Below are 23,137 nucleotides of genomic sequence, written 5' to 3' on the forward strand. Positions count from 1 at the left end.
TAAGTGGTAGGTCTGGGATGCCAGCCCACCCTGGGAATCAGGTCTGGCTGGTAATAAGTCTGTGTTCTCCCCATTACACCACACAGCCAGGCCTGCAGCATAATCTTCCTTGGTCTTGACATCACTTGTTAGAAGCTATTTTATTTGGGGTTTTTCATAATCAAAAGTACATAGAGTTATATAGAGATTGCTAATATAAAACTCAAACTGATATAACTTTTAGATTTAATAAATGAACACACTTTAAAAGTTATAGAAAGAGAAGTTGAATTTTACATCCTAAATTATAAGACGTTGAACTGGGCTGAGGCACAGAGAACATGTATTGGTAGCTTACAACAACCAGAACGGGTCAGGATGCACGTGTCAGGGTGGTAGGAGGAGCTTAGTTTTGGCTGCAAGGACTAAGTTACAGTCCGCCTGTAGGCCACACCTTCCTGCGGGGTGTGGGGGGCGTGGGGGCCCCCCCGCAGTGCTACTGTACCTGAGCAGAAGCTGTTGCTGCTGATCGTCCTCGCTGAGCGCCCAGAGCTGCTGGGGTTGAACTCCCGGCTTTCTTCCTCAGAAAAGGGAGACTCGGAGGCTGGCGAAACCTTGTTCGGCTGTTGATGAGGCAGATGGGGCCGCAGAATCAAGCGGGGAATTCGGCTCCTGGAAATCTCCTTCTCCTGATGCTGCGCCCTCGGCTCCTTCTCCAAATTGGAAAGCCAAAAGAAAACAATCATTTCCCCTCTGTGGTGTCTGGAAGGTCATTTTTCTGAGTACGGAACCGTCTCAGAACAGCCAAGCCGTCTGTACCTCAGTTGCTGAACTCAGCTCCCCAAGTCTTGCCTTTTGATCCTATAAATAGCACAAGTGCAAGTCTACAAGTCCTCTCTCTCTCTCTCTGTCTCTCTCTGTCTCTCTCTCTGTCTCTCTCTCTCTCTCTCTCTCTCTCACACACACACACACACACACACACACACACACCCCACATCAGCATAAACACCACCCCACAACTCCAAGCCATTCCTCTCTCATCTTCTCATCCTGTCTTTTTCTACCACATTCAAGCCTGAGGTCTCAAAGGCTCTGTATTACCCAGAGTGAACTCCAGCTTTTTGGTGTGTGTGTGTGTGTGTGTGTGTGTGTGTGTGTGTGTGTGCTTTTTCCTTTAGATTCTTGTGCTATTCCTGTATTAGCTGACAATTCCACTTCTGTTTTTTTCTGTCTCCTCACAAACTAGATAATGGATCATCCACACTTATCTTTAAAATCCCTCCTCTTCCGGACAGGGTCTTAATTATTCATTAATATCCTGGTACACACGGCTTGCTGCCAACAGAAAAGCAAACACATCCAATACCCAGGAAAATGGCTCCACCTTTTACATTACATCAAGCTTTTGTTTTTCCAAAAGGACGACCACAAGAAGAAAATTTTCTCTACTTCAAAATGCATTTCTAATACCATGTCATGGTTTGGTTTTAAAAAAATGGATAAGGAGTAGATTTTCACAATGTTTTCAGTTTAAAAGTCCCTTTTCTTAATAGCCAAGATGGCTCAGTAGGTAAGGTGTGCAGCCAAGTCAGCTGACCTGAGTTTGATCCCTGGGACCCACAAGGTGCAAGAGGAGGCCTCCTGCAAGTTTTCCCCCCTGACTTCCATACTTGCTGTGGCACCCATACTATCTCCCCACACAAATAAATAAATGTAATAAGAAATTAAGTTCTCTCTCCAGCATTAGTTCACTGAATCGATCTTTACACCCCAATGTTCAACACCGACACTTATTCAAGTTTATCTGAACAGATGGGGAAACTGAGAGGCTGAAAGAGGCAAGGACTGTACATCATCTAAAAGAACAGAACCTCAGGGCAGGGCTTTCAGGGTCCCCACTACTCTGCCTTGTTAAACTGTATTCCCGGAGCTTATTTTTTTATTTTTTTCCTCGGAAATTCCACAGTTCCTTCCAACCTCTGTAACCGAAAGCGGGCTTTGGCTTAAGTAGCAAATGCCATTTCCCAATATGACCTCCTGCTGTTTCCTAAGCTTACCAGGAAGGGTCAAGGCCAAAGCGAACACCTCGGAGTAGAGGCCTCCCCAGGGAAAACCCCCTGCAGCCCGGAACCTGGCTCAGGCATCCATGCCATCCTGGCGCTGCAAGCCACACCCAGACTCTGGATCTGTCCAGCCCATCAGTCATCCAGCAGGTATCCCACGCCGGGCACTGGCGTACTGCAGACTCTTGAGCTGGGTCACTGTCACGCTGCGTCCTTATTTCTCAGTCACGAACACACCAAATTCCCTTTGCATGTCACACTCACACACACACACACACACACACACACACACACACACATACACAGAGGCAAATACATGACACCAGCTAAAAGCTTCACCTCAAGTCACAGCTTTAGGAGCTAAGATTAACCCTCTAAAATCAATCATTTAAATCCTCGTATTAATCCCCCAAATCTCTTCCTGTAGTGCCACCTCCCCATCTGCCACATCCCATCACCCTCGGATGACCCTTGACTTCTCTCCTGTCTCTAGTGCCTACTTCCCCCGGATTGCTTGGACTCCGAACACCAGGGTCCATTTCTCACCTGGTTCTCTAGTAGGCAGGCTGTCCCCACCTTGTCCTTTACTGAAGACCTCTCGGACCCTGTCACCGTGCCCGCACACCGGGTCCCCTTACCTTGCTCTCTCGGAGGGGTCCCATCACGCCGCTGCCTGCCGGTAGCCCGCGCCGCCGCCGCCTTCCAGGAGGAGGCACCTGTGAGCACCGAGCAAAGGAGGAGACTCTGCTGAGCCCGGGGCTGCGTGCGGCGACAGCAGCGGGTCCGCCGCGTCCCCGCCAGCGGTCGCGCTCGGCTCCGAGGGCGCGCCCGCCGCCCCGCCCTGCGGGACACGTGGTGCCGCCGCTCGCCGCCGCTCGGGAGGCGCCTCCGGGTCGCCGCCTTCACCTGCGGCCGGGCACAGCTGCCTGGCACCTCTGAGCGCCGCACCCACCCGGTCGCCAGCCACGTCCCGCTCTCAGCGCCCCTCCCTTCTAAGCCGAGCTCGACCCACTGCGGGCAGGCTGAGGCTTATTCGCAGTGTCGCCAGCCCAGAAGGGTCCCCATTATTTTTTTGCACCTGGTTCGGGATTGGCAGGGGGTGTAAGTTGGAAGGGGAGCGTGAGAAAAGCTGCGAAATCAGATGGCCAAGATGGAGAAAGAGGGAAAGTCACCCTCCCCGCTCGCTGTCCCTCTGTGACCTCCAGGTTTTAAGTCAACCTATGATTCTCTATCATGACTTCGCCCGAGGGAGGTGGGGCGGGTCCCGTGGTCCAGAAACCCAGGCAAGCCAATGCTGCTGAATTGACACAGCATATGGGTTGTAGGTTCCAAGGCTGCGGTTCTTCTTGGAGGGATTTGCGTCAGAAGGGCCTAAGGTGGCAGTGGAACACGGCTGACACCAGGAGGCAGGAGTCCAGGGCCCAGACACAGGCTTTTTAACGGAGCACGCAACCCCTTCCTCAGCTCTACAACCGCTCCCTGACTACCCCGTGAAGAAGGACCTGTATATAGGCTGTAGACAGATCAGGACACTGTGCTTGGGGAACCAAGGTAAAGCCAGCACACCAGTTCTTCCAAGCTGAGACCCTACTTCGAGTTTGTCTTGCTTAATATGAGGAGTAATAATACCTCTTGAAGGGCAACTGGGAGGGATAGGGAAGGAAAACAAGACAGCTGTATCCAATTGATAAAGCAGCCCTTTCCCAGGGCAGCTAGGTCAGGTCCAGGTGATCCAATATCTGCAGGGGTCTTTAATGTGACAGGCAGTAAAAAGCGTTTGTGGTGCAGCCAAATATGTTTAAGAAGCTCAAAACGTCTCTGATGACAGAAGAGTTGCTAGCCGTGCTATGCTCGGTTCTTCTGTGGTGACAGACTTAAACTTGTAAGATGACTTAAACACCCTTTACTCAGAGGTGGAGAGCATTCTAGGTAGCAACGGGAGTGGTGGACTGTCTCCACACCCCAGGGTCCTGTGTGCAAGGATTGCCATCTTGTTTGCATTCCTTTGAGTACCAACTCTGATGCGCAACCTAGGGATGCGCCGAGTTCACGAGACCCTGAAGTTGGAGGATTAGTGGAAATCAATTTGTTGGTTTCTTAAAAACCCCCAAGAGATTGTATTCCACAAACCCTTATCCCCTTTCGATCTACTTAACAGAGACATAATCTTAGGATTTTCTGAGGGGGAGAAAAGGTGCCTAATTCATTCTTTCTCTACCCGTAAGTGTCTTAACCATGGACCTCACCAAGGTATAGCCCAAGAGAAGCCATACGATTTATTTCTAGAATTATGTGCCAGTGTTTGTAAATGGTGAGATAGGCATGAATTATGGACATCAAGAGCTGCTTCTGCACTCCCTCCCAAGAACTGAAAAATTGGTTGTAGGGACCTAACAGCAGAAACTGTCCACGGAGAGGCAGTTCTGACGTCCCCCGAATCCCTCTTTTGCCTCGCTCTTCTGCTGTGATCAACAGCACATTCAGAGCGATGGAAACCTCACTTCTGCCACTCCTGGTAACAGGACTTGAAGAGGACCACGCTTGTCCATCACTCTTCCTCACCTTCCATTGGAGCCTGAGTCAGTTCAATCGTGGCCAACTGAAGTCGTTGGGCTTCCAGTTTCACCCCAGAATTTTTTCTAACTAATAAGTTATTTTCTTAACTCACAAAGCTTTATACAAGACAAACTACTCACAGTCTTCCTTGATTTTACTTGGTTCAAATTTTTTCCCTGTTTGTTTTGGTGTTTTTATTTATTTATAGAATTATTTAGGTAATGCTGGAGACTAACCAGAGGGCCTTGCATTCGCTAAGTAAGCACTCTGCCAAGAAAATCTTTGACCACTGAATTAATCCTTGGCCTCTTTTATGCAAAGCTAAGTCAAATCACACTTCCCCCATTAAACTCATTAATGACTCCCGTTTCCAGCAGGTAGTATTCAGACCCCCGCCCCCAAGATGGCACCAACGCCTTTGCAGCTCCAACTGCTGTTTGCTTCTCCTCTACAGGTGTTCCCGACCCTGGCACATCCCCTAGCCTGCTGCTCTCTCCATAACAAATGGTTGTTGTCCAAGTTGTAGTCTTTCAGTTCTCTCGAGGTTTCATGCCCTTTTCCCTCCAGAGTTTTGCACATGGCTGGTCCCCCTGTTTACAGTTCTTATACTCTATCCACCCATCCTCCTCCATTCTGGAAGAGAGTAAGTTTAACTTTAGACAGCTTCTTCCAGGACACCTTCCCGATCCCTCCAGGCCACCTGGGCTTACCCTAGGAGTGCTGTTATGATCCTATTTCAGAACTCCCCACTCACTGTCTTCTTCAGGGACTGTAGGCAGTGCCTGGCACGATGTCTTCCACACAGTAGCATCAATGCATAATTGCCAAGTGAATGAATTCCTAAATGAATGAGTTCCACAACCCCACGTAGGGCCCACTGGTGCAGGATGAAGAACACAGATACGACTTGTGTTTAGCAGATGACTCAGATAAAGCTGCCTCCAATGTGTCTTTGTATTTAATGATGGGATGTGTGCCTAAAAAAAATCCAACATGTGTTCAGTGAAAGCCTTGACTGCAGAAGTGCAGGCACTGAGAGGCTGTGCGGTAGCCTTGCTGTCACCATAGCAACCTTGCCGAGGGAACGGCTGATGGTTCACTGCTCAGATACCTCTTAGCTCTGTACTTTTGGAAACCAAGCCCGCTTTCCCTGCTGTTCTAAAAGGCAACTTTTACAAATAATCACATCTACGTTGCCTTTAATTTCATTTAAGTGTTTCTCATGTCATTAGGAGAAATTTAACGTTTGGATTATAGCATCAAAGAGATATAATCTAATATCGTTTGAGATATTCATCTTTCATCTGCCTATTATTATGCAGCAATTTCATTTTATACTTAAGTACTTATTGTCTTGTTTTGTAATATGTCAATTCCCTGAAGAGAAAAAAAAAACATTTCTTGGCTATTTAGAAAATATCAATTGCTTGTTAGTTTCTAGAGGCTTGAGTGAGCCCTTAGAGGTTTTAAATCATATGCCTGCCCAGACCTGGCAAGAGATCTAGGAGATCAGGTGTTATGGATTGGGAGGAAAGCAAAGTCTCTATCCTTACTTCCCAGATGTAGGGGTTCTTTACGTGAGATTTGTGATTAAAAGGTCTATTTTTTTGATGTGCAGAGAACTTTACATTTCCAGAGCCCTCTCACATCATATAACCTGACACAAACCTTACAGAAAAAATCCTGTGACCTGCAAGCGGCCAACTGCTGGAGTCAGATGAGTGTTAAAGGGCAGAATTTTATTGACAGAGACCCCACCTCCCCCCAGCGACTGCAAACTTCGTGGGGAAGACAATACAGATGCCCTGCCCACGAGAAACATTTGCACCAAACAGTGTCGGTACCTCACAGTCCTACACATCCCCTTCCCCTCACATCTCACCTGCGTCTGCTGGGGCTGTCTGGGACTCAATCAGGGCTGACAAAGCACCGGCTCCTAATCCTATCAGCTGTGTGAGCAAGCGCTGCTGTCTCTCAGTGACCCGATGTTTGGTGATCTGCACAGCAACAAGGAACAGCTGACGTGTTCTACAACACGTCATGAAGAAAAGAAACTGCATTCTGGGGCATCCTGGGATTTTTTTTTTTTTTTTTTGTGGTGGGGTGGAGACCCATATTTTTCTTACCAGGGAGAGAGCTGCCCGTTTTCCTGTAAGAGCTTGTGTGAGTGATCCGCCCTCCTCTTATAGTATGTGTGTTATTGTTAAGCTATGGTTAAGGTATTTAGATGCTGTAACCTGTAGTGGCTAGGATTATGCAAGATCACTCCCTGAGGAGGGGGCCCAGAGAGTACTTGAGGCAGAGAGGGGAGTGGGAAACCTGAGGCAGTGTGGCATGAACATTCATTGGGTTTGGAGTGTGCCAATTAGCTAGGCTCTGCAAATGAGTTTTCAGTTAGAGACGTTTGTAAGTGAAGAACAGAAATTAAATGAAAGTCCAGGTGTGGAGGACTGGCAGAGGTTTGGGCCTGGGGTCTTGGAGGCCTGGAGGATGTATTTTTCTGGCTGTCGAATGGGGAATCGGATGGAAGCTAATGTCTTAAACCATGCTATCCGGCGTGTGTGTCCTTTTTGTCCATTTGTGAGAACGGGGTAAGAAACTAGCTAAAACATAGTAACAGTGACTATTAAACAACGTGGGGACACAGGGTGGGTCAAGCAGATGTACACTGACTGGGAAAGCGGGTTAAAATGGTTGAAAATCAGATACCTAGAATGGCTGTGTAGAAAGCGGGGCATCCAGGTGGGAGAGGCTGTGTCTGGACATTTCCCTAAGGAACTGCGATGACTAGACAGATTGTGGACCTCAAAGATTCACTGAAAGGTCACAGGAAGTCGTCTGTGAGGTAGGCACCGGAAGGCCTAAAGCCAGATATTGAATTCTGGGCCTGAGGGAGAAGTATCTTCAGGTCCTAAGGGCCTGGAGGTTTGAGAAAGGCAGTGACGAGTCCCATGGTCCAGCAGCAAGCTTCCTAGTAAGGAGGTAAGGAGATGAGGCCAAGACAGTTCTGTCAGGCGCCTGCCTCGTCTAGGCGCCTTGAGAACTGGTTCAGCACCCTTATCAGTCTAGGCTTAGAACAGACATTTCTAATGTTGCCTCAGAGAGCAGACTATAGCTACATGGGAGTCCCATTAAGAATTGTTTGCCATAATATAATTTAGGTCTATGACTTTGTGTTTTTACCAACATCAACTTTCTAGTAAACACCCTTTTAAAAAATAATTCTGTTTTTTTTTTTCTGCTAAAAGATGGAGGGGGGGTTGATTTTGAAATTTCTACTCAAAAGACAGCGTTGTTGCAAAACAGGAGAGAGCTCCCCTAGCGGCCAACTGCTCTGACAGCTGGGGCAGGAGCCTCCGGAGTTAGGGAGCTGTTCGCAGGGCCGAGGAACAAGGAAGGAGGTGGGAGCTTGGGGTTCGGGAAAGAACACAGAGCCAAGCACACCTCTGCAGAGTTGGAGCTGGGGGCAGTCTGGTTGCTGCTTTACTCCCGAAACCGGCTATGCCTTTGTTATCAACCATTTTTCTTCAGTCCTGGCATCATGTGACCTAGTGAGTAAACAGACTGCTTTGCTGTAACCTGTCTCCTCTCCCAGCCGGGGCAGAAACATTTGTAAAAAAAATAAACCTAGAGGTTGGGAATCTGTCCTCTGTTTGTCTCATCTCTCCTTGTGTCTCCTTTAGCCAATTCTAGGATGCTGCTTAGTCAAAGGAAAATTGCCTTTGAAAGGAGATAACTTTCATATCAGTTTTACAGGTACCGAGATGACATCATCCCCAAACTGGCAAATAAAAGACTAAAATTGTTTATTTTATCGGCCTGATAACTATGAGCCCCTGGTTTTTCTGTTAGCGTTGTTTTTTTTTTCCTTCTGTCTTTTCAGGTTTATTTATTGTACATCGAAACAGAATCAAAATGAGAATAAAATTCAAAGTAACCTCTGGTATTTGGGGGTCTGTTGATGCCATTTTACCTGACTGCTTTGATGGCTAGCGTGGGCAGGAATGCTCTTTGTTTTCCCAACAAGTTCCTCCCCTCCTCTTGTCCTCTGATTGGGCTGTGATGTGGGATGTGGTTCTCAGGCCTCCTTATCCTGGCAGACAAGCATTGGGGCTGCTGCTGGGGAGCCTGGATGCTCCGTGGTGCCTTGCTATCCCCGACCCTGGTGATAACTGTAGTAGATGCAATGTTAAGATGGGAGGCCTAGTAGCAAATTAGTAAAACTCACTCTGGAGAAATGACCTTGAATTAGGGCCCGAGAGAGGAACAGCTGTGTCTGGTTTTCTGCTAAGAAGCCCAGCTACTGCCTGGCCTCCCTGTGAGGGCTCGTCCGAGAGACAGCAGGAGACTGAAATGAGTTCCCTGGTTTGTATGAGGTTCGTGATGAGTAGAAAACGAGAGGTACAGAGCCTGAATCTCAAAGCCCTGGACACTAGTCAATCGTTCGCCTTGTTCTGACTGTGAACCTCATCGGAATTGTTTAAGGAACCCTTAGGACTCAGCATGGTGTGAGTGCAGGTTAGTTGGAAAGGAAGACTTGGTTGCACCAGTTAATGTCTCCGAACAAATTAAGTTCTCTCAGCTTCATTTTCACACCTATAAAATAGGCTTAATAATAGTAATTAGCTGGGAATGCTGGTAGAAGGATTAGACAAGTCTGGTATTTAAACCTGGCATATGCTTACAGCTTCCTAGACACCCTCTCTCGCCTTCAGATCGGACTATTCTAACTACCATTGCTGCTTCCTGTTTGCTTGGTATCGTCTGAAAAAAAAAATCTGCATTTTCACCATAGTGGAAAAAGCTTTCCCTACATTGATTGCTACACATAAAGAATGAAATGGATTTCACATCGGAAAAAAGGTTGATAAGCCCGTCCAACCAAGGGCTGATTGGCAAGGGTTAAACAGAAAAGACGATGACAGGCCATGCCCCAATCATCCATCCATCCTCTCATCCATCCGTGGGTATTGATGTTTCTACTCTGAGCGAGGGTCTCCTGTTCTTTAGGATCTAACAGAAGTGTGGGCATAACCCTGGCATACCTTTCAGAATGTTGACATTGTATCAGAAAGAAGCCAAAGGGGCTTGCCAGAACTTAAGTTAAACTGGGATCTGGGGTAACGAGGCACCAATTTACAGATGAGCTTTGAAGAATAAACAGGTTCTACCATGGTTCTGGATTCTTGAGTGTCCCCTTCATTAGCTTGTTCTTCCTCCTCCTCATTTTGTTTCCCTCTCTACCCTCTCTCCTCCTCCCTTTTCCCAAAGAGACTAATGCAAACAGCCGTGCTGCGTGCCACTGGGAATCTGTCTTAGCGTTTTGACTGACTACAAAGAACACCGTGTACATAGGTAGCTTCTCCATCAGTGTTTGCTAATTAATAGTACTTAAAAATTTTAAGAGGATCGTGTTATGTTGCCACCTATTGGTCAATCTGTGAATTTTTTCCTTTGTTATCTAGGTTTGCCTTGAAATCTTCATAGCATCTTCAAACTTGCTCAGCATTATTTGAAATTTTTCTGAAACTTTAAAAATGAAAGGCTGCTTAGCTGTATGTCAGTGAGTGAAATCACCATGTACTGGGTGTGAGAGAATTAAAGAGGGTTTTTTCTTACTAGGCAATTCCCCCCCTGCTTTCTGCTGAGCTCTGCAAGAAAAGTTAACATTCCTAAATCTTTGCATCTTTACTTGTAAAATGCATATATGGTCTAATTCATAAAACTTTTCCAAATATTTAATTCTCTAACACCCACAGAAGACTTATACAGGTTGGGGATCCAACTGAGGGCTTGTTTTTCTTCTTTATTTTCCCCTTTCCCAATTAATAAAAACCCTGGGGAGAATAAACTATATGATTCAATTTCAGCTAATTGATGAGCTAAATCCTTCTAATAATGCCAAATGATCTTAAGATAGTCCATACTTTGCCTATTCTCATGGGTCTATGTGTGTACAATTAATAGGGTTGATATTTTTAAGTGGATGTTTTCAATGCTGTTTTACTTTCATTGAAAGATTAACCATCAACACCCCCACCAAACTCCATCTTTTAATGTCAAGTTTTGGATGCAGTTCAATCACTACTTGCTTGCCCGGTTAGATATAATCATACCCTACTTTAGAAGAAGGTGAAAATAAGAACAAGTTCAATGGATCTACCCGATCCCAATCTCCTTATCTCTTTGGTTGGTTTCGAGGTCTTTCATGTCTCTAATGTGTAGACATCACCCAACTTCCAGACCCTTCTCAAATAGACTTGATATAGCCACCTCTGCAATGACCCAAAGCTGCACAGAAGGAGTCCTATAGCTTCACTAATTAATAGGACTGTTTGTTCTCGCTCTCTGACGGCCGGAGGGACTCAGTGATATGTGACAACCATTTTATGTTCGGTAGTCCGTGTTATTTCCTGTTCATTTCACTGTCTATTTACACCTTCCCCAAACCTTTCCCATACTTCAAACCTACCGACCTTCTCCTGCTCCCACACGCTGTGCAGACACCCTTAGACCTTGATTGACAGACAAAATAGAAGGTACGAGAAAACTTTCCTTCTCCTACTTCCAAACCCACGCATGTTTTGACCTCTACCACCCCATCCCTCCCATTTCCCATCTTGTTAGTTTTTGCGTCTCCCCCTGCTCCCCGCCACAGGAAATTTCTATACCTAAAAATTCTTGTATGAGACATTCTTTCATGCCTTGTAAAGAACATCATTCAATCAGGAAGCCCTTCTAACTCTCCAGGATTTTATTTCCTTGTCTTTAAAGTACAATAATTATATATAGGCTTCTATGAGTCTCGGTGGAGCTAATACATATAAAGTGTGGAGGAGAGGTCCCGGAGTATTTTAACCATGCAACTGGGTGTGAACTGTTATTAGCTGTCAGTTTCTTTAAGAATGCCGTCAACATCCATTTCTACTGGATATTCCACACCAGGGTTTAAACATACTGAAGTATTCCTCAATGGCAGATGCCTCACTGAAGTTCTCCACCTTCCTGAGTTCCAGTACTACTGTCTTGCTCTGCTTCCCATATCAGCAAATTTCTGATGAAGGGTTAGCTGGGCATACCATCTGGGACCCTCCCTGCCTTGTGACACTCCACTCTAGTACCAACAGGTTTAGCTGGCAGCTCTTGCCCCAAGTCACAGATTACCTCCCTGTGGCTACATTAATGGCTATTTTTCAATCTTGACTTCTGATCAGTCTTTGGAGTAAACACTACCCCAAATTTCAAATATGAAACATTCCCTTCTGAATATCTCTTACTTTGCAACATGATTTTAGGCCATCCTCTGAACCCTGGAATTTCCCTTTTGTTTGTTCATCCTGTCTTTTCTCCCTGGGTAATGCTTTTTTCAACTGCTTCAGTAACTATTTAAAGGTAGATCATCTATAAGTTCTACAAATCCATATGTCTATTATAATACTTCCCATCATCCACTTGGATATCCATCTTCCATGTCCCCAAAGGCCCACAAATGTCTCTATTCCTAGTTGAATTTATGACACTTCTTCTGCATGTGACTCTTACCTCTGTATTCTCTAAGGTAATAAATGGTGTAGCCATGCAAACCCAGGACCTTGGTAACTCTGTTAAGTCCTTTGCCTTCTACACTTCTACAAAGAATTGTCCTGTCTTTCTTACCTCCTAATTATCTTGAAATGTCTCCATTTCTCCTCATCTCTTTCTTCCCCAACCATCACCTGACTTCCTAAACTAGTCCACAAGAGTATATTCTTAAATAGTGGCCCGAAATAGTTCTTTAAGGGGCACATCTGGTCACTCCCCACCTGACTGTGACTCCATCAGACCTAACTGAATCCTTTCAATGCTTTCCAGTGCCTTGGAGATGAAATATATACACATGCCCTTTTGATCTAGCCCTGGCATCACAACTTGCGTGTGTTCACACAGGGTATCCCTCCCCAGAGCTCTCTTCACAACCTCTGGTCTCCACCTGAAGTCCTTATCTACTCTCTTTTGCCCTTCAGATACACTCATTAGCCAATCACACTTGCTCAAATCAGGTAGCTTATTCTTGTACTGAGAGTAATATAGGAGAGAATGACTTCTAGGTTTAAAAATGGTGTCTACTTTTTTTTTTTTGCATGGTTGTAGAGTACAATGGAAAACTAAAGCCACATGCCAGATGTGATAATCAGGAACTGGATTTGCTCTGGGGCTTGTCACAAGAGTTGAACAGCAATTCAAAAGAATTTTTAAGTAAGCAAGTAAAAATAATGATTTCCAAATTGCTGTAACTTGAAAAGCTTCTGTCTCAGAAAATACATATATTTTATCTTATGTATTATAAAATATTAATCTTAGCTTCATTTTTAATGGGTTCAATTCTCTTGAGTCAGAATTCAAAGAATATGCTTTGAAAAACTATTCCCCTGATTCCTCGTTATGGTTTTCCCCTCTTTTCCTTTGTCGCTTATTAGAGTTTTACTATTAAAATAGAAAACAGTTCTAGACAAGGTTTTTTCCTTAAAAACTCTAACATTTAAAAATTTAAATATTCACATAATCTTTTTGCTATATTTTGTCTTACAGGCTAATATAGTAGTTTCACACACACACATGCACACATGTACATATGATTTAAGCAGTCCTATTTTGAAGCTTGGAAAAATAAAAAAAAATGTTATTAAGGCAGGGAGCATTAGAGAATTTCACACTATGAGTCTACTTTAAACATTCTTTGAGAACAGTCAGTTTCCCAGTGCTTGGGATCCTAACTAAGTATAGATGTGTGAATTTGCTGAAGTCAGCATGCTTGTGGTTCCCATCGTAAACACCTGGAAATTTTGCATCTAAATTACTAGCTTTGTTTCTGCCTATCCTCATGTCAGTAATCGTTTCCACAAACCTCTAAGTTCAAAAATAACTCTATAGGAACAGATAATGAAATGAAGGAAATGAGGAATAAACAGAGAATTAGAGATCATTTAGGTTTTTGCTATTGCTGCTGTTTGATTTTTGCCTTATAATAATAATGCAAAATTGGATACTTGAAAAATATTGTCTTAAAACAATAATAAAGATGAAGCTGATAGTAATTATTAAGTATCTCTAAACCTTGAAATTGGCAAAGAGTTATACTTTTACTAAATACAAACCTTATATCTTGAGTCCAAGACTTTTTGTAAATAAATGACTTTTATTTATTCTAAAAATATAAATTGAGTCCTTCTTTATTATTTACAAAGAACTCCAATAAATGTTGGGAGAAGCCTAATCAATTTGCGGTGATAATATAAATTAGTCTAATTTCTTACTCTTGTTTGACTTCTTCACATGGGACTGTAGCAATGCTGGGACTCCTAGTGGTCATGGGAAATAGAGGGAACAGAATGCCACCCAAATACCAAACCATGCTGCGGGGTAGCTCCTTTGTTTGCTGCTTGGTTTTTTGTGATAATTTTTAATTAGATATTAAATTATAATCATTTTAAACAGAGCAGGGATACATGAGTCATTTAATATTAGTATAGAGATCCATTTCAAGCTATAAACTCTATTTTAAGATAAACTAAGAATGAATTCACATAAAAATATGACAGAAGTCATACTTATTAACCTGAAATATGTTATAGTTTTTCAAGTTAAAAATTGTGATCATATGAAAATTACATATTTTTTTTTAAAAAAATCCTTAGTTGAATCTTTCGAATCCCTTTTCCACAGGGCATTGCTATTTCTATAAATATTAAAACGAGGTGGGTGTGTGGGTCCCTAGAGTTAGGACACACACCCCTTCCTTCTCTTCCCTTGCTCGTAGCTCTGGTATTATTCTTTGCTGTAGGGACCACTCAGTTCTCTATAATTAAAGAGATATGAGAAGGGTAGTTCACACAGGAGGTTTCAACAGAAAATGCCACTTTTTTTTTTAAATCAGTAAGATTATGCTGATCCTTTAAAACTAAGGTTTTCTGGTTGTATTTTTTGCCCAAAGGTAAACTGTCTGTTTTAATGAGCTTTAGTAAGGAGAGGCTGCCAGCAGATCTGTTGCCGTGGCCTGCGCTGGTGTATTCAGGATGGAAGCCCTTGCTCAAGTATTCTATTCCCGCACTCTGACGTCATCCTTCCCACTGTTATCGTGGAGACTGGGAATGGCTGCAGAATACAAATCGTATGATAAATATTTGGGAATTGGTCTTTGTGGTTTTTCCAGCACCACCGCCAAACTTCTTGCCTAGAGAGCTGTGTGAGGCTTTTCAGTCTGAAACCTTTGAGCAATCCTGTTTCCTTGCCAGCTGGGAGGCATCCATATGATTGAATTGCAGCAGCCCTTCAAAGAGATTAATAAACATTTCCACTTCTTTGCATCTTTCCACGGCTTGCTTGCCTATTTGTTGATAACATTTTATGCTCAATAACTTTAAACACTGGAATGCATCTTCTTTATATGGATTCCCAAATGGGATGCACAGAATTTTGAATAGTATTAGTATAAATGAGGAGTCTTTCCCTATTTTTTTTGTATCACAATTTTATCCTCCATTTAGTCTGATACTATTTATTTAGTCTGATACTATTTTATTTCTGATACTGAAAGATGCTGCCATCTTGTTCATTTTTCATTCACTGAGTGAATGAATGCAAGGTTCCTTTCTCAGCTCTCTTTAAGGTATTGTAGCACATTTCACGACATGACAATAGCCCATCACACTGTGCTGCAGTGCTGTTTGGTGGACAAATCTAATACCTCAATGGCAATAGCCTATCACACTGTCCTGCAGTGCTGTTTGGAGGGTAGATCTAATATCTAAGTGACAATAGCCCATCACATTGTCCTGCAGTGTTGTCTGGAGGGTAGATCTAATGTTTCAATGATGAGTGGAATGTGTGGGACAAAAAGGTTAGGTTGGTTAGCATCCTCAAGCAGCTTTGCTCTTTCAGCCCAAAGTTCTAACCACATCTACCATCCTTCTCCCAAACAATAGGGCCAGCCTTGTCACAAACTTAGCCTACTCTCAATACCCAGCTTTGGGTTGGTTTTCTTTATATTGCTGTGATAAGCATCATGACCAAAAAAACCCTAGGGAGGAAAGGGCTTATTTCATCTAACTTTTAAATTAAAGCACTAAACCAAGAAATACATGAGAAATGCCTTTGCTTGCCCTGTTTTCTTTTTCCTCTTATCTTTTTACCCATCTGTTTCTTTGGGATTGTCAAGCCTGTTTCTAAGTACAAGAACTCAGACTTTCAATTCACAAGGACAAAGTGAGACTACTGTAAGTAAATGAAGTTAGTCTGGCAAAAACTCTCAACAGAACCAGTGTTCTAAATTTGTTCAGAATGTTGAGGCTGTAAATAAGTGCTTGGCTCATATGTGCAAGGCTCTTCATTTGATTCCTGGGCACACCCAAAGAAAAGGAAAGAAGGAAGGAAGGAAGGAAGGAAGGAAGGAAGGAAGGAAGGAAGGAAGGAAGGAAGGAAAGTAAAAGAGAAGCCAAAGGCTCATGATGTGGGATTTCCCTCTGTATGCTGTGAATAAAGCATTGGTTAATAAAGAAGCTGTTTTGGACCTCTGATAAGGTAGAGCAGAACTAGGCAGGGAAAACTAAACTGAATGCTGGGACAAAGGAGGAGGAGTCTGAAAGAAGCCATGTAGCTCAGCTGTAGACAGACACCAGAACTTTACCCTGTAAGCCATAGCCTTGTGGCAATACACAGATTAATAGAAATGGGTTAAATTAAAATAGAAGAGTTAGTCAGTAAGAAGCTATAGCTGATGCAGCAAGCAGTGATTTAATTAATACAGTTTCTGTGTGGTTATTTTGGGAGTTTGGGTAGCCAGGAAACGAACAATTAGCCTTCTTACAACAGGTTCACACAGTGGTGGTGGTGAATGCCTGCAATCCAAGCACTTGAAATATGAGCCAGGAGAACCATCCTCTGGCATAGATTTTAAGGCCTGCCTGGTCTATATGAGGGTCCATTTCAGAAAAACAAACACACAGACGAACAAACAACAAATAGAAACATGTATTCATAGGTAGAAAATCTTTAAATAATGGAGGCAAATGACTGAAATTAAGATGATCTTTTCTTGCTCAAATGGATCCGAAACGTCTCTTTATTTGGAGATTAGGATCAATGCTGGGGCTGGAGTGGTGGCTGCTTTTCCAGAGGAGCTGGGTTCAATTCCCAGCATCCACATGCCAGCTTATACCTGTCTGTAACTGCAGCTCTAGGGGACTCAACACTCTCACACGAACATACATGCAGACATAACTCCCACGCACATAAAATTTAAAAAAACAGTAATGAAGAATCAATGCTATCACACATTAAACCAGTGTACTTGTACCCACTCCAATCTTAGACAGTATTTTATGGTTTTTTGTTTTGAGAGGGGAAATTTTATCATGTTGCCTGAGCTTGAAGTCTTGGTCTTCCTGTCTCTCTGTCACTGGGCTAATAGGCTTATGTGACTGCACGTATAGGACGGAGGAAGGACGCTTAAAAGAAATCCCACACTAACTCAGAATTGAGAAATAGATGGTTATTTATTTAGGGGTGGACTCACAAATCAGAATCCTCTGCTTGAAGGGAGATCAGACACTGAATCCTGCAGTCAGAATAAGAGAGTGGACGCATGCTCTACATAGGCTTCTATAGTATAAGAGGCCACACCCCAGTGGGTGGGTAACCACTGGCTGCAAGACTTCCTACAGCATAGGACATTGTCTTAAGAACTAAGGTGTTGGACTTGGAGCTCAGAGGTAGAACACTTACCTGGCATATCTAAGGCTCAAGGCTTTAGGTTCAATTTACAGCAAAACCTTTCGCATTCAACCACTTGGTCTCTTTTCAGCTTAATAGTTTAACATTCGGTAAAGCAACCTAACCAACATAGAGTATCATGGTGGCTTCAAGGTCACCAAAACACTTTTGTTCTCATAGCCTTGTGTAGCCAATAAGGGGTAAGGAAATGTGCTCCTTCAATAGTGACCACTAGATCTGATTCTCTCAATGATGTGAACGGGGTCATATTCACTTCCCCAAAGATGGTTTCCCTTAAGTCTACGATTGGTTTCTAGTTGAACAATAGAAAAATGGTAGCCAGGGGACTTTCCTGTTAGCCATGTAGACAATGACAAACGACCTGACAATCTGCTGCCTCTTGTTTGCATTAGTGCCTGTGGAACCACTGTTGGACATTACCCAGTTCAAGTTCTCCATGCGGCCAAGGTAAGGATTTTTCAAAGCTTTTGTCACCTTTCACTGCCTGTGTTCATTTGCCTTGTTCTTTTTCAGTGATGAGTCCAAGATGCTATTGGCAAAAGCAGTTTCATATTCACACTGATCCAGGTTGCACTTTTCCTTTTACACACAGAGAACAAAGATAAATTTGTCCATCACAACCCAACCACCAGAGCTCTTTAGTTCTGCTTGCCGCTTTAACTCTCTCCATTCTAGAAGCCATTCAGCTGTTCTTTTCTATTTCTGTTTTTCACTTAGGTATTTTTCTTTTCCAAATATGATTGTCCTTTTGCATTGTTAATGAAGAGCAATCTGGGGACTTGTCTGTACTAGAAGGTTCAAAACAAATATTTACAATTATTCATTGGAATTAAAATACAGGTAATTCTTTACGATGATTTCTCAAATCTGTTTTTAAAATGTGTATTGCTAAAATCACAACTATATTTGTCATGTGGAAATATAGATATTGCAAGAAGGAGGACTTAAAAGGGTTTTATAAAAATTCTAATGCTTTAAACCAAATAGCCAATTACCCAGATAGCACCGGTAAAATGATTGTAATATATACCTAAATATGAAACACATTTTGGCTCTTGAATATATACCTAGTTATGAGACACATTACCACTTGAATTAGCTTATTTTAGCTAAAAAATGTGCAGTCATTTTTTACACATTGATTCTAAGTTTATAGTAAACCGGAACTGACATTTTTGTTTGCGCATTAGGAAGTAAGAAGGCTTTTTGATTGGGGAGACAGTTACGTTAGTTATATGTTTTCAGAGAGTGTCTCAAGTAGTCCAGGCTGGCTGTGACCTTGATACGTAGTTAAGAATGACCTTGAACTTTTGATTCTCCTGCCTTCCTTTACCGACTTCTAGTCATGGGTGAGCGTAACCATATCTGGTTTATGCGGTATGGTGATTGAAGCCAGAGTTTACTACTTGCAGGAAAGCATCCTATCAAATGAACTACAGGAGACTTTTTTTAGACTTTCTGAAAAAAGAATGTTGCATTTGTAGTTTTAATAATGTAGCTATCAGCTCTGTGGTAAGAGGTGGTAAGTTAGGATGAAATCTGTTTAATTATTTATACCAGACCCATAAATATGTAACATTTCTGAACTGTATAGTTAAATGTGTTAGTGTAATATCTTATCTCAAGTAATGCAACTGAGATCCTCAGCTGTTATCTAATATGTTAATATGTACACCAGCTATTTTCAAGTTGATGTTTGCTTTCTATGTCTCAAATGAGAATGTATTTCCCTCATCTCACTGACCAATTAGGCTAGGCTAATTGATGAGCTCTGGGACAATGAGAAATGCTGGATTAGGGATGACAGACATCGTTTCTGAGGATGGCACCTGAGGTCTTCTTCTGGACTCCACATGCATGCACACACATGTGCAGAGACGTTTACACACACAATATCAAAAAAGTATTAGATAGTAGCAAGAACCAAATGGTTAACACGTAGTCCAAATAGTGTCAGTAGTATCATTAATGAGACTAAAAAAAACTGTAATATGGTCCCCTAAGCTAATTTGATAGGCAATTAATTACTCATTTTGCACAGTGCTAATGGATGGTGTTTTCTGGCCTCCATGAATCACATTTCTATCAACAATTAAGAAAAAAATTGAAAATTTAAGTAAATTACTGATTGTATAATGGCTCTAATCCAAAGAAAAGGGATGTTTACTGACTAATGACGCCTTCCACTGCTTCCCATCTGTATGGCATTCAGTCTTGTATCCTATTTAGAAAGAGAGATACTCCAATGTAAAAAAAAAAAATCGTAGTATGTATTTTAATTTAACTCAAAAATTTCATTTTAGTGCATAATCAATATAAAAATCAATGAGAAATTTTGGGGAGCCAATACTTCAAAACAGGATTCAGAACATGTCAAGTTCTCAGTGAGCATGTGGCTTCTTGGCATGCTGGGCAGCTCACTCCATGCGTTATCAGTGATCAGTTGGAGGAAGGAGAATCAATTTCTAGAGTTTTCTAATCGACTGTACCATGACCAAAGGTTTTATTTTATCTATCTGTCTGTCTGTCTGTCTGTCTGTCTGTCTATCTATTTGAATTTTTGAAAAAAGGTTCTCTGTGTAACAGCCCTGGCTGTCCTGGAACTAACTTTGTAGATCACGCTGGCCTCGAACTCACTGAGATCTGCTTGCCTCTGCCTCTGAGTGTTGGGATTAAAGGGGTACACCATCACTATCCAACTTCACCAAAGGTTTTAAATGGGTAGAGGTCTTTGTTTTGTGGGTCTGGAGGAATTTATGCTTCTTATTTTGAGTGGATTTAAAAGAGACAAATTAGTTTCAAGGTGACAAGCTCAATCCCCCTTCCAAATCATCTAATTCATGCAAACAAATGAATGAAAAGTTCCTGTTGACTTATGGAAGGAGGTAAGAAAACTCGGGGCTTTGCAACAGTGAGTCAGAGTCTTCCCCGTGTCAGTTGACTTGTAACCATGCACATACTCTATGAAACTATTTTCTACTTTTTAAAAATTTTAACTGATTCCTCCTGCTGGTGCAGTTTCTCCACACTTCATCGCACGTCTAAATAAGTGATCAGTAGCACTGAAGATTTCATGTGCTGAAGGCGCTGTGCCAATGCCTCCCAAATACATCTTTTTAAAATACACAGTAGTTTTATTCACACTTCCAATTTTGGATCCACTAAAGGCATTTGGAGCTGGAGGGAGAAAATGCCTGCTGTTCAACTTTTCTTTTCCTCAAGTTCTCTTTACTGAGAGTCTGCATATTTCTTGCTAAGTTCCCAAAGCACATTAAATTCCCACCAAAGACCAAGTCACTGAGGCACACTCTGTAAACAGGAGGCGTGAGCAACTGTTTTAAGACAAAAGGTGAACACTGATGCCACTGCCTTGCTCCTGAGTGGAGAGCGCTGCGCCAACAGGGATGGAGAAGGCTTTGGGAGTGGGAAATCCAGCTCAACACGTTCTTTGAAAGTCCATGGCTTCACTCCTGGGTTCTGAATCTCAGCTCGAGAAACCCGCTGAGCTGGATAATACCTGTTGTGAGGCGGCTCTCCACTTTGGAGGACTATTAGGAGCCATTCCAAATTCTACTCATTATCAACCACCTTCCCAGGACTCAAATACCGACAAGTCAAAGATGCCTTCAAATCATCCAGTGTCCCCCAGGAAACAAAATTCTTCTCAACTGAAGGCCAAAGCTTTATTCAAAGTCTAAAAATTAGACATTTAAAATAAAGCATTTCCTTCAATATCAGGGTCAAGTTAAGTAATTCAGATATACATAGAGTGTACTTCTAAGAGCTTGGAGACTTTGGGAAATGCACTGGATTCACAGAGCATTCTTTTTCTTCTGTCCCACCTTCTCAGTCTCAGTGCTGCCCCTCTACTCTGTTTTCTAATTTAATGGTAAATTAAATTTTATCTGGAATTGGTTTACATACGAGAATTTCAACTTTCATGTCAAATCAATTATCACATACAACAGAGATTGAGAAGATGTAGCTACTTAATTTTTTTTCGGGTGTATTTCAAGGGTGTTTACTGGAAGTGATTTACAATGACCAGCACTCCCTAAATAAAGACAATGATTGTGTTGCTACTATTAACTTGGAAGCACTGTAAGAAATTTTGATAATCCACGTCTTAAATAATAGCACAAACCACTCTACCTCCATAAAATATGGCAAATGAACAAAACCTCAAAGAGAAACTTCCATTTCTTTCTTTCTTTCTTCCCTTAAAATAAGCCCAAATCAAAGCATTTTAGCAATTTATTTCCTGTCACATAAAAAATTGAGATAGTTAACAAAATAATAGTGTTAATACAGAAAAGAAGTATATCTATTCATTTTGCTTGTAATTTTTTGGATGACAGAATAAGTTGATAAATGCAGTAAAGGTCAAGGAAATGACAATATAGTGGAGGCTAGACAGGATAGAATTTTTACCTGGAATTGGTATACCTATGAAGGTGTCAGCTTCAATATAAAATCAATTATTTCATAGCACAGAAGCTGAGAATATGTAGCATGCTACTTTAACGTTTTTTAGATATATTTTAAGGGTGTACAATGTATACAAGCTTCCTCAACCCTGCTTGTTTGCTTTGACAAAAGCCATTAATAGTCATTGTTCTAAATACTGATATTGACACTGTCATTTGTTGATGAAAATTATGCTAGGCTAAACAAGTCTTCACCCATCTAACACTGCAAGATTGCATGAGGTGAGTATTGCAGCCTGCATCTGACGAGGAAAAAGAAGCTCCAAGTGTTGGAATTGCTTATAGAAAATGGTGACTCCAGCAGAACTAAAGTTCAACCTATACATCTTTAATGCCAAAGTTTAAATTCATTCTGGAAGTTTTCCTGATTCCCAAGAGACTCTGAGTGAGAACTGGCCTGATTCCACAGGCTTTTGAATTCAAGGAGGCTAATGGGAATTTTGGCAAAGCAGCAGAATTTTGAAAGAGAGAGAGAGAGAGAGAGAGAGAGAGAGAGAGAGAGAGAGAGAGAGGAAAGAGAGAGGAGGACCAGAAGGAAGAAAAAGAGGAGGAGGAGGAGGAAGAAGAGACATTAAACAGCTGTTCAAGTTGCGAGAGGATGGGGAGAGAGATGAAGAGACGGTGGGTAAGGAAACAGACATAGAAAGCCAGAGATGTTTAGTAGCAGAGACACTTTCCAGCTTGTGCTGGTCTTTAGTTATGTCCTTGGTTCTCCCACCTCACTGAACCCCGTGTTTCAAGCCTTTAGAGAGCCACTTTGAATATTAGGGCTCTAGTTATAAGCCACCAATATTATCTTGTATTTAAAGAAAAATAATCTTTTCTAATTTCATAAGAAAAATGACTATGGTAAACTTAATGGGCAATTTAAAGAATTTTATACTATCAATATTTTCTCTGTCCTAACATGCTTTCTCTAAAGTATGACCCAAGAATACAATGTAATTTGACTGATTTTGTCTGTATGTAAGCACACTAGGAGAATAGGAGACAAACTCTGGTTTTGAGATGAGTGTCACCCTATAATTTCACAAGATAAGTAAAAGCGAAGCCCCTAATTTTCATTGTAAAATTTAAAATTAGCAAACTAGTATCCTTCTCTTTCAGGCCATTTCTGCTAAAGATGAATGTTTCAGAAGACTACAAGATGAATATGATTCAGACTGAGGCAAGGCAACACTGAATGGTAAATATTTTCTTTCCAAACCTATAGTCCAAGAGAAGATCAATAGTGGAAAAAGTCTGTGCCAGTAACTCAACCTCAGGAACTTATAATTTGAAAAT

General features: G+C 42.2%; 1 protein-coding gene and 1 pseudogene across 15 annotated transcripts in view; one reads left to right on the forward strand and one right to left on the reverse strand.

Annotated features, from left to right (window-relative positions):
- Positions 1 to 23,137, reverse strand: part of Sybu (syntabulin) — a 104,045-nt gene that overhangs the window by 66,351 nt on the left and 14,557 nt on the right. The window contains exons 1-3 of one of the 5 annotated variants that reach the window (XM_085678995.2): positions 6,481 to 6,499; positions 2,681 to 2,758; positions 485 to 692 (exon numbers count right to left, since the gene is read on the reverse strand). In XM_085678995.2, coding sequence (XP_085535121.2) covers positions 485 to 692; positions 2,681 to 2,704 — 232 coding nt within the window. In that variant the 5' untranslated portion in view covers positions 2,705 to 2,758; positions 6,481 to 6,499. Of the gene's footprint in view, positions 1 to 484; positions 693 to 2,680; positions 2,839 to 6,480; positions 6,500 to 23,137 lie in introns of those variants that run through there. The other 4 variants (XM_085678996.2, XM_085678998.2, XM_085678997.2 and 1 more) reach the window with 4 other exon arrangements.
- LOC125415122 (nonsense-mediated mRNA decay factor SMG5 pseudogene) overlaps positions 7,911 to 23,137 on the forward strand; it is a 106,288-nt pseudogene continuing 91,061 nt past the window's right edge. For 6 of the 10 annotated variants that reach the window (XR_014998061.2, XR_014998062.2, XR_014998063.2 and 3 more), the window contains exons 1-3: positions 7,920 to 8,149; positions 17,759 to 17,813; positions 22,961 to 23,039. The product of XR_014998061.2 is annotated as a nonsense-mediated mRNA decay factor SMG5 pseudogene, transcript variant X1 (transcript). Of the gene's footprint in view, positions 8,150 to 17,758; positions 17,814 to 18,083; positions 18,207 to 22,960; positions 23,040 to 23,137 lie in introns of all 10 variants that reach the window. The other 4 variants (XR_014998067.2, XR_014998068.2, XR_014998073.2 and 1 more) reach the window with 3 other exon arrangements.

Source organism: Myodes glareolus, chromosome 19, assembly GCF_982192425.1.
Source record: "Myodes glareolus chromosome 19, mMyoGla1.1, whole genome shotgun sequence".
NCBI classification, from domain to species: Eukaryota; Metazoa; Chordata; class Mammalia; order Rodentia; family Cricetidae; genus Myodes; species Myodes glareolus.